General features: G+C 39.1%; 1 protein-coding gene across 2 annotated transcripts in view; it reads right to left on the bottom strand.

The window, feature by feature from the left end:
* The window catches only part of ZNF780A (zinc finger protein 780A), a 17,954-nt gene extending 2,494 nt beyond the window's left edge, over positions 1-15,460 (bottom strand). The window contains exons 1-6 of one of the 2 annotated variants that reach the window (XM_011952464.1): positions 15,352-15,460; positions 14,715-14,785; positions 9,353-9,406; positions 7,724-7,850; positions 6,450-6,545; positions 49-836 (exon numbers count right to left, since the gene is read on the bottom strand). In XM_011952464.1, coding sequence (XP_011807854.1) covers positions 49-836; positions 6,450-6,545; positions 7,724-7,850; positions 9,353-9,361 — 1,020 coding nt within the window. In that variant the 5' untranslated portion in view covers positions 9,362-9,406; positions 14,715-14,785; positions 15,352-15,460. Of the gene's footprint in view, positions 1-48; positions 837-6,449; positions 6,546-6,613; positions 6,617-7,723; positions 7,851-9,352; positions 9,407-14,714; positions 14,786-15,351 lie in introns of those variants that run through there. The other variant, XM_011952463.1, reaches the window with a different exon arrangement.
* Positions 15,461-17,057: the final 1,597 nt, after the last annotated feature.

Genomic DNA, 17,057 nt, shown 5'->3' on the forward strand with positions numbered 1-17,057 from the left:
AGTATGAATCTTCTGATGTCGAACAAGCTTTGTCAGAAGAGTAAACGCCTTTCCACATTCTTTACATTCAAAGGGTTTCTCACCAGTATGAATCTGGCAATGTTCAGTAAGTTGGTAATGATATCGAAAGGCCATCCCACATTCCTTGCATACAAAGGGTTTCTCATTGGAATGAATTTTCTGATGCTGAATAAGGTGTGCACCACGATTGAAGCCTTTCCCACACTCCTTACATTCATATGGTTTTACACCAGCATGAATACTCTGATGTTGAACAAGGTTTGAACTACGATTAAAGGACTTCCCACATTCCTTACATTCAAACAGTTTCTCACCTGTGTGAATGTTCTTATGGCGATTAAGCAGGGTAAGAAGACTAAAGGCCTTTCCACATTCGTTACATTCAAAAGGTTTCTCACCAGTATGAAATTTCTGATGTCGAGTAAATTGTATATGAAGTCGAAAGGCTTTCCCACACTCCTTACATTCAAAGGGTTTCTCTCCAGTATGAATACTCTGATGCTGAAGAAGATTTGCACTACGACTAAAGTATTTCCCACATTCCTTACATTCATACGGTTTATGTGTATTGCAAATAAGAGAAGTTTGAGGAGTATAAGTAGGCAGTTTTTCACAGCTGATCATCTTTTGATTGATACATCCTTCTTGATATCCCTGTAGTCCCTCAAATCTTCCATATTCTGAGTAGTTTCTAAAATAAAAGGCCTCGAGGCCAAGAGTTGTACTTATGTGCTTTATAACCTGTTTGGGTAAATTTACTTCAGATATGTCATTTTCTGGAGATACTTTCTCAGGTCCATATTTTGACTCCAAATCTGAAAGAAATGAAGAAAGCAAACCTATTTTATTTTCCTATAACATACATGCAAAGTCCTTTCATCAATTGAAACCATCAATTCAAACCAATAAAACCTTTATTGGTTTTATTAGCCAAAACCAACAAAGTTGGTAGATAGAACCTTTCTCGTATCACTTCCGTTTCCAGTGGAAGCAAATGCACATCCGAGCCAGCCTGGTTATGTACATGTAAAAATAGGAAAATGAACCACCAAAGGTTGAACCTAACTTGGTCGACTGTCTGTTGAAACATATTGATATGTTCTACAGGACTTAAGACCATGAGACCCATAGCTTCATAGTCAGTAATTAGAATGTCCAGGATACAATCCAAATATACTGGCATATACAAGAAAATTTCAACTCACATTGGAAAAGAAAATCAACAGCAGCATACTGCCAGGGGCCTGGGGATCACTCCACCCCTACTTACCATAAGAACCAGCACGTACAACTGGGGGGCCTAAGGTCAGGTCCACCAGACCCAGCTCTGTGCCCAAGTTCCCAAGTACACCATCTGGGAACCTGGGGATCACCCTGATCCATCTACCACCTTTGCTACCTAAGCACTCGTCACAGAGGCCTGAGGTCAGACCCATATAACCTGCTGCTACCTCCACAACTGGCACCCACCTGTACTCACAACCGGATGTTCTGTGGACTGGCCCACCCAGCCCATCACAGTCATCTCCAACACCAAGCACTTACTGCTTTGGAACCAGAAGTTTGTCCTGTTCACTAGTACTACCATCACCCATTCCACGCTTGCTGCCCAAGAATCCAAGAACCCATCCACCCACCCAGCATACCATTATCATTCAAACCACAAGGAGGCCAAAGAATCAATGTGCCTAGACACACTAATACTAGTACTAGCATAGACTACCCTGGGGCCCCAAAACAGGCATGTCTGGACTGCTGCTGCCACCACCAGAGCTCAAGGACTTGCCTACCTACTGTCCTAGTGCTAGGCCATTCTTGCATTAAAGGAATACCTGAGACTGGGTAATTTATGAAAAAATTAGTATTAACTGGCTCATGGTTCTGCAGGTTGTACAAGCATGGCGCTGGCATCTGCTCAGCTTCTGGGGAGGCCTTAGGGGGCTTTTACTCATCAAAGAAGGCAGCACAGGACAAAGAATGTTGCACAGCAAGAGAAGGAGCAAGAGAGAGAACAAGGAGAAGTGCCATATATTTTTAATAACCAGGTACTGCAAGAACTCACTATTGTGAGGACAGCACCAAGGGGGTGGTGCTAAGCCATTCATGAGAAATCAACTCCCATGATCCAATTACCTCCCACCAGGCCCCATCTCCAACACTGGGGATTACATTTCAACTTGAGATTTAGAGGGGAAAATACCTAAACTATATCACTCCTCATCCCCAATAAAACTTCACCATACCCTCCACTAACTATCACAACCAAAGCCAATGAAGAAATCACAGACACCAATGACACTGTTTACAGTAAAAAAAAAAAATCATAATACTACATAACAACACTACTGCACACACCCAGAATCAAAGTGAAAATGCTCTATCCAACCCTATTAACCATAGATACATCTTTAGGAAAAAAGCCTCCCCTACAAAAGCAAATTCAAAAAAATGAGAATAAACACAGGAAGTAACAAAAAAAAAAAAAAAAGAAGGAAACATGACATCTCCACAGGAACATAATAATTGTCCAGAAACATTCCAATGGGGGAAAATGTTATATCCTAGCAAAATAATTAAAAATAATTATATTAAAGAAGCTAAGCGAGATACAAGAGAATTTGGAAGAACAATACAAAGAAATCAGAAAAAAAAAAAAAACCCTCAGGATAAGAAGAAGAAATTTACCAATTTCATTATCAAAAAAGAACCAAACAGAAATTCTGAAACTGAATAATTCATTGAATAAAATATAAAATACATTAAAAATCTTCAACAACAGACTAGATCAAGTAGAAGAATCTCAGAACATAAAGCCAATTCTTTTGAAATAACCCAGTCAGACAAAAACAGAAAAAGAAAAAGAGAAGAAGAAATAAAGACCCTGTATGGGACATCATAAAACAACCAAATATTTGAAATTTTGAGGTCCCAGAGATGAAGAGAAAAAATAAAGGAAAGAAAATCTATTTAATGAAATAATAGCTGAAAACTTTCCAACTCTAGCAAGAGATGTAGACATCCAGATACAGGAAGCTCAGAGATACCCAAATAGATAACAACACAAAAAGGTCTTCTCCATGGCACATTATGGTCAAAATACAAAAGTGAAAGACAAAGAGAGAATATTAAAAACAGCAAGAGAAAAGCATCTAGTTACTTACACGGGAACTCTCATCAGCCAAAGAGCAGACTTCTCAACAGAAAGAAATGAGAGAGAATGAAATGATACATTCAAAATGTTGAAAGAAAAAACTTGCCAATCAAGGATACTATCCTCAGCAAATTATCCAACATAAATGAAGAAGAAATAATATTTCCCAGACAAAAGCTGAGGGTAGACCAGCTCTACAAGATATGCTTAAGAGTCCTACACTTAGAAGTGAAAGAATATCTACCATTGTGAAAACATACAAAATTATAAAACCCACTGACACAGCAAACACACAAATAAGGAGAAAGAACTCAAATGTTATCCCTATAGAAAACAACCAAACCACAATGATAAAAAATAAAAGAGAAACAAAGGACAAAGGATATACAAATCAACTAGAAATCAATTAATAAAATGACAAGAATAAGCCCTCACATATCAGTAATCACATTGAATGTAAATTGATTAAACTTTTCATCTAAAAGATATAGACTGGCTGAATGGATTAAAAAAAAGTGACCCAATTATATGCTGCCAACAAGAGACTCATCTCACTGGTAAAGAAACATATGGATTGAAAGTAAAGGAATAGTAAAAGATATTCTATGCAAATGGAAACCAAAAGTGAGCAGGAATAGCTATATTTATATCAGACAAAAAAGATTTTAAGTCAAAAGCAGCAAAAAGAGACAAAAAAGGTCATGGTATAATGATAAAGGGATCAATTCAGCAAGAGGATATAATAATTCTAAACATACTATAATCCCAACACCAGAACACCCAGATATATAAGGTGAATATTATTAGATCAAAAGGGAGAGAGATATACTCCAGGGCAATAATCACTGGGGACTTCAACACCCCACTCTGAATTAGACAGATCATCTAGATAGAAAATTAACAAAGAAACATTGAATTTAAACTTCACATTAGACAAAACAGGCCTACCAGACATTTACTGAACATTTCATCAAATAGCTACAGAATACACATACTCTCATTAGCACACAGAACATTCTCTAGGATAGACCATATGTTAGGATGCAATTCTTAACAAATTCTTCAAAACCAAAATTATATCAAGTATTTTCTCAGACATGGAATAGAATGAGAAATCAGTAATAAGAGGAACTTTGGAAACTGTACAACACATGGAAATTAAACAACCTGCTCATACATATCCACTGGGTCAAGAAAGAAATTAAGGAGGAAATCAAAAAATTTCTAGAAACAAATGAAAATCAGAATTCAACATAGTAAAACCTATGGGATACAGCAAAAGCACTGCTAAGAGCGAAGTTGATGGCAATAAACACCAACATTGAAAAAGTAGAAAGATTTCAAATAAACAATCCAATGAAATCAGGGCAGAACTAAATAAAATACAGACTAAATAATACAAAAGATCAATGAAATGAAAAGTTGTTTTTTAAAAAACATAAATATAATTAATAAACCACTAGCTTGACTAACCAAGAAGAAACGAGAATAAGCAAAATCAGAAATAAAAAAGGAGATATTACCACTGACACCACAGAAACAGAAAAGATCATCGAAACAGAAAAGCTGAACAGGCCAATAATGAGTAATGAGACTGAATCAGTAATAAAATATCGCCCAAAAAAGAAAACTCCAGGACTGATGACTTCACTGCTGAATTTTATCTACCAAACAAAGAACTAATACCAATTCTCCTCAAACTATTCCAAAAAATTTCAGAGGAGGAAATTCTCTTTAACTCATTCTATGAAGCTGGCATACCATGAAACAAAAACCAGACAAGGAAGAAACAAAAAAAGAAAATAGTTCTAACCTAAAGGTACATGAATGCCTACGTTTATTGTAGCACTATTCATAATAGCAAAGACATGGAATCAACTTAAATGTCCATGAATGGTTAACCACCTGGCTAAAGAAAATGTGGTACATATACCCCAAGGAATACTACATAACTATAAAAAAGAACAAGATTATGTGCAGCAATATGGATGACACTGGATGCCATTATCCTAAGCAAATTAATGAAGGAACAGAAAACCAAAGACTACATATTCTCATTTATAAGTGGGAGCTAAACACCGAGTACACATGGACACAAAGAACAGAACAACAGGCATCAGGGCCTATTTGAGAGTAGAGGGTTGGAGGACGAAGACCCAAAAACTACCTTTTGGGTACTATGCTTATTATCTGGGTGGTGAAATAATCCGTACACCAAACCCACCACAACGTTCAATTTACCCATATAACAAACCCACTCATGTACCCCTTGGACCTAAAATAAAAGTTAGAAAATAATAATTAAAAATAAAGAAATGGTGCTGGAGCAACAGGATATCCATATGCGATAGAATGAAACCAGACCCCTATTTCTCACCATATACAAAAATCAACTGGAAATGGATTAAAGACTTAAATGTAAGACTCAAAACTACAAAACAACTAAAAGAAAACATAAAGGAAGTGCTTCAGGACATTGACCTAGGCAAAAATTTTCTGGTTAACACTGCAAAAGCACAGGCAGCAAAAACAAAAATAGATCAATGGAACTGTATTAAACTAAAACGCTTCTGCAGAACAAAGGAAACTATCAACAGAGGGAATAGACAAAATTAATTGAGAGAAATTATTTGCAACTATTTCTCTGACAAGACTCAAATAACAGCAAAAAAAAAAAAATCCTATTAAAAAGTTGGCAAATGGGCTGGGCACGATGGCTCACGCCTGTAATCCCAGGAATTTGGAAGGCTGAGGTGGGCAGATCACCTGAGGTCAGGAGTTCAGGAACAACCTGGCCAACACGGTGAAACCTCATCTCTACTAAAAATACAAAAATTAGCCAGGTGCGGTGGTGGGCACCTGTCATCCCAGCTACTTGGGAAGCTGAGGCATGAAAATTGCTTGAACCCAAGAGGCAGAGGTTGCAGTGAGTCAAGATCACATCACTGCACTCCACATTGCAGGACAGAGTAAGATTCCATTTAAAAAAAAAAAAAAAGTTTACACTGGGAAAAACAGAGGGAACTTACTCCACTAAAAGGGGAAGGAAATAAGAGAACAGAAATTAGGTGATTAGTAAATGATGAAGTTCCTTGGCGACGGCTTCTGCTATAATCTTTACTTCCTTCCCAGGTCTTGGGCATTTTTATCCAATACAACTTAGGTCATCGAAGAAAGTTTTTCAAACCACATCTCAGGGGTGTGACTCCTTTCTGAGCACATGGCTGTCCGGGACAATGATGGCTTCCCCCTGCCTGCTTTACAAAACCTCACTTACCTGGATACCATCTGCTTGTTTCTTTCCTTACAACCATCCAGGGCTCTTTCTCTTGCTCAAGTAACGTAATCACATCTGGTTTAGAAATGGAACTTCCTGCGTAAAAGAAATGACACATGTAGAATTTTTTTAATACAAAATTTTTTTTCCCAAATCTTTGTGACCTGCTTAAACTTACAAGTCAAAACAATATTGAGAAGAGACTTCAGGTAAGAGTGAGAGGTCGAGTAAGAGAACTCTTTTCTAACTATGTTAGAAAAGGACTTTCTTTCATTTAAACTCAGAATCTTATCCCTCAAAAAGAGGTCTAACTGAATGGTTGAGAGCAGGAAACTACAAGCCAGACTGCCGCGTTCAAATCCTGTCTCTGCTACTCACTAGCAGTATTACCTCAGGTAAGTCATTTAAACTCTGTCCTTCAGTTTTTCCAGCTCTTAAATGGGGATGATATAATACCTATTTTATAGGATTGATACTAAGACTAAATAAGTTAATGTAAGTAAAATACTTCTAACATTACCTGATACACAGTAGCACAAAGTCAAGATTATGTTTATTATTGTCATTTATTTTGCATCCTTAGACATGTACAGCTCACTCAGTATATTTACTCAATGAAAATACATAAACTCCACGGCCTGAAACTTTCAGCTACAAAACAAGTAACGCAATGTTTATTGAAGGAAATGAAATGCATTCACTTTAGTGTTAAATGAATTTCTGTCAACCCAATCAGTATATGTAAATAACAGACATTTTTGTTTGTCTGTTTTTGTTTTTCAGACAAGGTCTCAGTCTATTGCCCAGGCTGGAGTGCAGTGATGGGTACAGCTCACTGCAGCCTCAGCCTCCCAGTGATCATAGAGGTTTCTTTGATAGAAAAATTCAAGACACTTTTCTCCTTACAGGTGGGCCAGAAAAACAAAAACAAACCAACAGAAAATCTACATAATCGACATCAAACATAATATGAAACCTGGTTCTTAGACAATATCTTTCAATGAATGTACAAGATTTCAAATTCAGCCCCATGGTCATGGACAGAGAGAGGCAATTACAGAGAGGACCAGCGTCATGGAGGCCACTGTGGAGTAGGCAAGATGCAGGGGCTCCAGGGAGGTGCCTGTTTCCAACCCAACTAATCTCAATCCATTCCTTTGGGAACAGGAAGAAGGAATTCAGCCACCTCTTAAAAGATAGCCCTGAAATTCACGGTGAAGAAAGCTGATATTCCAGAGAACAGACACAAAAATAACTGGGACTAATGACCTTACCCAGTGAGATCAGGTGGCTGTAGTTCTCCAACATCACGTCCCTGTACAAGGTCCTCTGTTCAGGCTGCAGGCACTCCCACTCCTCCTGAGAGAAGTCGATGGCCACATCCCTGAATGTCACTGATCCCTGAAACCACAAACACATGTATTATGGTGAAATTGAAGAAAATTGTTTCAAGACGAAAGGAGAGGAAGTGAAGGAGTGTACTGTAAGAAAAAAGCAATATGGAAATTCACAGAGTGCCTGCACATTCTTCAAGAATCCTGCTGCTGGCTGAGCATGGTGGCTCATCCCTATAGTCTCAGCTACTCAGGAGGTCGAGGTGGGAGGATTGCTTGAGCCCAGGAGTTTGAGACTAGCCTGGGCAACATAATGATATCCTGTCTCTGCAAAAATTAAACAAGTAACTGTGTGTGGTATCACGTACCTGTAGTCCCAGCTACTTGGGAGGCTGAGGTAGGAGTATCGCTTGAGCCCAGGAGTTCAAGGCTACAGTGAACCATGATCACGCCACTGCACTCCAGCCTGGGCCACAGAGCAAGACCTTGTCTCAGGAAAAAAAAAAAAAAAGGGGGGGGTTGCATACAATTGAAGAATATTCTTAATCCTCAAGCTCATTATGGTATGAGATGATAGCAAAAGTATTTTTTCTTGTCATGACAAATGATTTTTATAAGCTGCATGAAAGTCAATATAACTGACATATTAGATTTATTCATTTTTTTCTATTTATACATTGAGGATGACCAGGGCCTCTAACGATTTTCCCAATTCTGATAATTTTTTTTTTTTTTTTCCTAAGACAAAGTCTCACTCTGTTACCCAGGCTGGAGTGCAGTGGCACGATTGCAGCTCACTGCAACCTCCACCTCCCGGGTTCAAGCAATTCTCCTGCCTCAGCCTCCTGTGCAGCTGGGATTACAGGTGCGTACCACCACAATAGGCTAATTTTGTTGTTGTTGTTGTTGTTGTTAGAAGAGACGGGGTTTCACCATGTTGGCCAGGCTGGTCTCAAACTCCTGACCTCAAGTGATCCACCACCCGCCTCGGCCTCCCAAAGTGCTGGGACTGCCCGTGTGAGCCACCACGTCTGGCCAGAGAATCTGTAATCACCTATCATTCATGCCCTACATTATCTTCTCCCTGTTACTGCCCACTATCCTCACTGATCATTTTCCTAAAAACCTCATAAAGCAGAACATCTTGTCACACTTGCAGACTGAGGCCACTCACTGTGGAATTCTACCTTAGCTACCTGGAAAGCTCTAGTCTGTGAAGTTTCAAAGTGTTCCCAAGTGTGGTCAATCATCTGTAATTTATCAAACCCATAAGACCCTGTTTCCCTGTGGGGACTGATTCCTCCATGTTCCAATATTCTTCCTGACCAAGGTCTGAGCACAGAGCACAGGCTGAATAACCTGTTCAAAGAAAACATCAAAGCCAGTAGGAAACAGAGGTAAAAATAGGAAGAACACTGACTTTTTTTTTTGTCAGCAACCTTCACTATAATGGGACAAACTGGGGTGTAAGATCATAGATCCTAGGTAAGAAGCTTCAGGTTAAATAATAACAGTCACCTAACCCAAAAGTCACCGTATTTCAAGGAAAAGAGAGAAATACCAACTTACATGGACCATGTTTCTAGAATTACAAAATTGGTCAATCTTCCTCGTGCTTCTCCCCTGGAAAACAACAACAACAAAAGGCCATAATTAAAGCTGTGTCTCAATGCTCTCAAAGCACTGAAGCAAATAACTATTTTATTCTCCATTCCTATTTCTCAGCTACTCCTGCTAACATGCACACTTCCACCACCTCCCATCACTCCCCTTGTCCCCACACACACTTTCTCACAAATTAACTGGCAGTGAACATGTGGAGTCGGGATGAAACCAAGCTCTCACCTACATCTAAGGCAACCTGTGGCAGAAGCATGAATGCTGAGCACAGGCATTTCTGCCTTGAAGTTGTGGCTTCCAGACAGTCCTCTATTCTTGGGATACCTATCTTGGCCTAGGACTGGACCTCTGATCCTGCCCTAAGCAGATCCTCCTCCCCTAGTCCCATCTTTCAAAGCTGAGAAGGGATCGCATCATCCACTCCAGAACCTGTTTGTGAAATCAGGATTGGGTGCAGTGGGGCAAGGCATGAGAACTGGAAAGGATATATAGACAGAATTGCAAGGGCAGTGTTCAGCATTCTGAGTTCAGCAAAAGCCAATTGGTTAATACAGTTTAGAACATCCACGTAATAGAATACGTGGTATTCTATGATTAACAGAAAAATCAGATTACAAAACAGGATAATATGATTACATTTGTAAAATATATGTATATAGAAATATTAATAAAAAGACTAACAGACATCAATAGAAAAAAATTTAGAAAATTATATGCATGTTAAGAGTTCTCCTCTGAGTAGCTCCAATTTTCTTCTTTTTGCTTAAGAAGCAAAAAGGTATGGCTGGGCACGGTGGCTCACACCTGTAATCCCAGCACTTTGGGAGGCCAAGGCAGGCAGACCATGAGGTCAGGAGATCGAGACCGTCCTGGCCAACATAGTGATACCCCGTCTCTACTAAAAATACAAAAATTAGCTGGGGGTGGTGTCACATGCCTGTAATCCCAGCTACTCGGGAGGCTGAGGCACGAGAATCGCTTGAACCCAGGAGGCAGAGGTTGCAGTGAGCCGAGATCGCGCCACTGCACTCCAGCCTGGCAACAGAGCGAGACTTCATGTCAGAAAAAAAAAAAAAATTGTAACTACATCCAGGTATTAACTTGGAATATTTACAGTTATATTCACATATATATATATATATGTACACACACACACACACACGTGTGTGTGTATGCCTCTCTATATATGGACATATATAAATGTATATACACATTTCTTTCCTAAGAGGAAACTTCTCCAAATTAGATGAAAGACACTTTTTATTTAGATATCTCCCTTTGAACTTGAGGGGAAAAAAATCAGGATAATCTAATGAGCTGTTGTTTTTACTTAACAAGTTTGTTTCCTTTATTTTCCAATTCTTGACCAACATTAAGATGTCTATGTTTTTCTATGTATGTTGGAACAATTTCTAGAAAAAATTTTCTGCAAGTCCCCAACCAATGTCTTGTATGCATTAATGATAGTCTATTTCTACTTTCGAAGTAAAAAATAAAAACAGAGTTATCAGGAAAAAAACCTGATCCTGTCATGAGGTTCAACAAGAGGTTAATGTGACTATAAAAAATAACATCAGGTAGTTCTAATATCCTTTAGCTGTATCTCACCAATATAATTAGATATTCTCATTATCAAGATTCTTCTTCGAATGAACACAATGCAGATAAGTGGCATTTGCAAACTATGTGAGAAAATTTGTGGAATATACACCACCATGCTTGGTTTCCTTCTTCACCAAATAACCAACTAAAATATTATTTTAGATATAATTCTTATAGAATGCCTTTAGATATGATTCTTACAGAATTCTTATACAAAAACCCTATCTTAGTATATGGGATTCATATACAATATAACAATTTCTTTTGGGGGGGCGGGGTGAAGTCTTGCTCTGTCACCCAGGCTGGAGTGCTGTGGCCTGATCTCAGCTCACTGCAACCTCTGCCTCCCAGGTTCAAGCAATTCTCTTGCCTCAGCCTCCTGAGTAGCTGGGATTACAGGCGCCTGCCACCACCCCTGGCTAGTTTTTGTATTTTTAGTAGAGACAAAGTTTCACCATGTTGGCAAGGCTGGTCTCAAACTCCTGACCTCAAATGATCTGCCTGTCTCAGCCTCCAGAAGTGCTGGGATTACAGGTGTGAACCACCGTACCCCATCTCATGCAACATTTTCTTGAGTATTATTGCTCATAGCATGAATATTGCTTAATGATATATCAAATATTTTTCTTTTCATAATTCCTTATAGACATCATTTTATTACCTGCATAATACTCTATCACTTGGGTCTAATATGATTAACTTAATGATTTCTGTATTACAGAACACTTAGTTTATACAAGATCATTTACAATGTCATTCCAGGTATCACAATCTTTTGATTCTAGACCACGGTTTCTCACTCCAGACACTAATGACATATTGTGCTAAATAATTCTTAGTTGGGGGAGTGGGGAGAGCTATCCTGTGCATAATACAATGTTCAGCAGCATTCCTGACCTCCATCCATTAGATCTAAGTAGCACCCTCCCTGACATCATGACAACCAAAAGTTTCTAAACATCACCCCAGCTGAGAAACAATGTTCTATCTAGATCAATGGATCCAAACCTCATGGGTCACATAAATTTTTTTATAATCTTATGAAATGATACACTATTTCTCCCTCTAAAACCCACATTTATAAATTTCTATAATACTTCAATATTTTATTTCAAGAGCTTTTGGTCTCTGAGACCATAAATGGAGTCACAAGAACTCAGGTTAAGAATTTCTGCCCTACATTCCTTATAGAAATAGGAAAAAACAAAAAATGCTAAAATTTGTATAGAACCACAAAAGACCCAAATAGTTAAAGCAATCTTGAGCAAAAGGAACAAAGTTGGAGGCATCAAACTATCTGACTTCAATATATACTGCAAAGCTATAGTAACCAAAACAGCAGGGTACTGACATGAAAAAAGACACATAGACCAAAGAAACAGAATAGAGAGGCCCAGAATAAATCCATATATTTATAACCAACTGAGTTTTGAGGAGGGTGCCAAGAACATACAATGGGGGAAAAGACTCTTCAAAAAATACTACTGTGAAAAGTAGGTATCCATATGCAGAAAAATGCAATTAGACCCTTATCTCAAACCATTATACAAAAATCAACTCTAAACAGATTAAATACTTAAATGTAAGATCCTAAACTATGAAACAAATAGAAGAAAACATAGGGGGAAAGTTTTATGAAACTGATCTGAGCAATGATTTTTTTTTTGGGATATGACCTCAAAAGCAAAGGCAACAAAAGCAAAAATGAACAAATGAAATGATATCAAGCTAAAAGCTTCTGCACAGAAAAGGAAACAATCAACAAAGTGAAGAGACACCTTGTGGAATGAAAGAAAATATTTGCAACCATATATATGATAAGAGATTAAGATCCAAAATATATGAGGAAGTCAAACAACTCAACAGCAAAGAAAAAAACCTGATTAAAAGATGGGCAAAGGACCCGAATAGGCACATCCCAAAAGAAGACATAAAAAATGGCCAACAGTATATGAAAAAATACTCAACATCACTAATCATAAGGGAAACGAAAATTAAACCTGCAATAAGATATTACCTCATACCTGTTAGGGTGGCTACTAGAAAGACAAATGTTAACAAGTATTGGCAAGAATGTAGAGAAAAGGGAACTCTTGCACACTGTGGGCAAGAATGTAAATGGGCGCAGCCATTATGTAAAACAGTATGGAGGTTACTCAAAAAGTTACAAATACAACTACCATATGATCCAGTAATCCCAATACTGGGAATATATCTCCAAAGGAAATGAAATTCGTATGTCAAAGAGATATCAGCACAGCTATGTTTATTACAGCACTATTCACAATAGCCAAGATATGGCATCAACCTACGTGTCTAACAATGAATGAATGGATAAAGAAAATGTGGTATATATGCAGGTATATATACACAAGGGAATACTATTTAGCCATAAAAAGCAGGAAATTCTGTCATTTGCAAAAACATGGATGAGCCTGGAGAACATCATATTAAGTGAAGTAAGCCAGGCACAGAAAGACACATGACCTCACTCATCAGCCAAATCTAAAAAAGTTGATATCACAGAAGTGGAGAGTAGAATGGTATTTACAGATCTGGAATAATGTGGGTGAGGGAGGAAGGAGGGCAGTGTTGACTGGGGAAATGTTGGTCAAAGGATACAAAATTTCAGGAGGAGAAATAAGTTCAAGAGATCTATTACACAACACGGTATCTACAATTAATAACAATATTCTGTAGCCTTGAAAAATGCTAGGAGAGTGGATATTAAGTGTTCTTACCACAAAAATGATAACTATGTGAGGTAATGCATTGTTAATTAGCTAGATTTACTCATTCCACAATTTATACATACCATAAAACATCATGTTGCACATGATAAATACATACAATTATATCTGTCGATTTAAAAAGAATTTCTGTCCTAGATCATTTGAGCACCTCACTCATTTTCTTAATATACAAGCAGCAATTGCAATGAATCACATATTCCCAATGCTCCTGTTCTATAGACAGTCAAGGGGAATGACTTAAAATGACTACACAAAAACAACAGTTAAAACATATTAAACGTTATTATACACCTATCTCTGCTCTAAGGAGCTTTACAATATTAATTCATTCTAATGACAGAACCAACATTCCAACCCAGATACTCTGGATCCACTTCCCTATTCTTAACCACAACAATGTATTGCCTCTCACAGTCCACACACACACACACACACACACACACACACGCCCAAAACACAACGGGAGCTGCCAAACCTGAGAGAGATCTGGCAAGTATTACAAATATCATCTCATGGACTCCCTGGAAAAATCCTGGCTCTTGTTGATACCAATTTCTGTGCGGTCACTTTTCCACTCCCGAATGCCTCACAGACTAATGGAAATCATCCAACCATCTCCATTCTTCCCTGTTTGGAAAAGGAGGTCTGTAAAGACCAACTGATGTCTGGTGTGTGATTCCACCTAAACACTAATCTCCTCCTTCCCAAATATGGGTCTAAAACGGAGTTTTAATATTAACTACTGGAGGTGTATTTCCATACCAGCTTCGAAAATGAGAGCGCACAGGAAGGTGTGAACGATTTGCCAAATGGTTTTGTGAATATTAAGTGGAAAGGTGAAGGAGGGTGCACCAATGAATTTGCATATCCCCCTAGATTCACTGAAAATTTACGGGACTCTCAATATTCTAAAGTCAAAAACGCATTTCTTGAGCAAATACAAAGCACGAACTCACCCTTGACTTTTAGATGTGCAGAAATAATGCTCTCATCTTCCTCCAGGTGCTTCTTTTGGATAATAACACGACTGGGGAAGGGTACGGCAAGCGTGAGACTCCAGGTTTTTCTTGGAGCGCAGACTAAGTTTGAAAGCACCCTCCCTCCATGGCCACAATTTTCCTCACTTCACACGAAATAGGAAGTAAAAGGAGGCGGAATCGGTTCAACTAGTACAACCAGTTTGGAGCTGCTTTCTGGGGACAGAGCTCTGAGGACGCTGTGGTTCTCAACATGTAGCTGCCCTCCTGGGGAACAGTCGGGGGCACTTCGGCGCTTTCTTGTGTAAAGCTTCATTCTCGGCTCAATATCTGACCTCCCTACTGGGGCCACTGCTCTGCTGCAGTCCCCGCAGCTGTGAAGGGGAAAGAGGGAGGAAGCAGCAGGAGCTTATGGGCACCGGCATAGTGACACTCACACAGCCCCAGCAAAGTGCTCTGCGTCCACACGCCTTCCCGGGCCTGTGCATAGGGCCTCACGTACACACTCACACAGTCCCCTCCGTCACTCATGATCTCACAATCCCCCTCCTCTGATGCCCGCGCACACGCACGCCAGGGGATCCGACAGATCCCGTCTGCGTCCCGGGGTTTCTACTCTGAGCACCTCCCTCTAGCCCACCCGCACTGTCTGGTCAGTCAGGCTCCAGCCCCAGACCGCAGAGACCTCCCGCAGCCACGGATCTCTTCCTCGGACGTGAAGACCTCACCCACTATGTCGTCGACCCCTGGAGACCGGAAGTGAACTGGCGCGGTGGCCGCTGGGAAATACAGTCCTGATCAGAAAAGGCCTCAGAAGCCTTGAGCTCTGATCCACTCAGGTTGATCCCAGCATACTATGGGGGCTGACCCCTAAGGGAGCCGAGCCTACTGGATTTGTGGGAGTTCCAGCCCGCGGGGTGCACAGGTTTCTGCCTTGGGCGAGGATCCCCATCTGAGAGGAGGGTTTCCCTCTCGGAGCGTCAGTATAACTTGCTTTTTCTCTCCATGGAGAATGCAAATGAGCAGAACTTTTAAAGAAGAAAGAAGAATTTAAAGTAAAATTATGTCAAGATGTGGGTGCTTTAACTCCCAGCAATAGGCTTCCACTTCTCTGTGCTATTTGAAGGAGACTTAGGATAAATTTGAAAAGCTTGAACTAAAGAATTTGTTGGTTATATACTAGGAGAGGAAGTATGGTTCACATTGGAGATTTCAGAATCAAATATCCTGGATTCCTCGAGGCAATGTTCCTGTTACCTGGAGAGAAAAACGTGATTCAGGACGACATGGAAACGGATAAAAATACACAGAGAATTACTTGCTTTATCTTGAAGGATGAATAATTAACACTTTGTTAAAATAGTATAAACAAATGCAAAAAAGGGCTTGCTTTTCCTAGGAAGAGCCTGATTTCACTGTTATAGTCTAGCAACACTGAACTTTCAAAATCATTTTTCTAGTTTCCTATGCTACATAAGGAGGAAACATGGAATACTAAAGAGCAAAACGTCTTTTCATTCCAGAATTGTGACAGAAAATGAATAACAAGATAATCAACTCAACCATATCAATAATCACATTAAATGTAAATGGTCTAAACACCTTAATTTAAAAAGATTGACAGATTGGATTTTTAAAAAGTCAGACCCAAATGTCTATCAATGATAGACTGGATTAAGAAAATGTGGCACATATACACCATGGAATACTATGCAGCCATAAAAAAGGATGAGTTCATGTCCTTTGTAGGGACATGGATAAAGCTGGAAACCATCATTCTGAGCACACTATTGCAAGGACAAAAAGCAAAACACCACATGTTCTCACTCATAGGTGGGAATTGAACAATGAGAGCACTTGGACACAGGGTGGGGAACATAAGACACTGGGGCCTGTTGTGGGGTGGGGGGAGCAGGGAGGGATAGCACTAGGAGATATACCTAATGTAAGTGATGAGTTAATGGGTGCAGCACACCAACATGGCACATGTATACATATGTAACTACCTGCATGTTGTGCACATGTACCCTAGAACGTAAAAGTATAATAAAAAAAGATAATAATAAAAAAATAAATAAAAAGTCAGACCCAAATGTGTGCTACCTACAAGTAACATGTTAAATGAAAAGCACTAAAAGGTTAAGCGTAAAAGGATGGAAAAATATACACCATCCTAACACTAGTCAAAAAAGTTGGAGTGGCTTTATTAAAAACAAAGTAGACTCCAGGACAAAGACTATTACCAGGGATGAAGAAGGGTACATCATAATAATGATAAAGCAGACAGCTCATTGAGTAGAAAAAACACACATAAATTTTGCT

The sequence above is a fragment of the Colobus angolensis genome, unplaced genomic scaffold (assembly GCF_000951035.1).
Source record: "Colobus angolensis palliatus isolate OR3802 unplaced genomic scaffold, Cang.pa_1.0 Scaffold34, whole genome shotgun sequence".
Taxonomy (NCBI): domain Eukaryota; kingdom Metazoa; phylum Chordata; class Mammalia; order Primates; family Cercopithecidae; genus Colobus; species Colobus angolensis.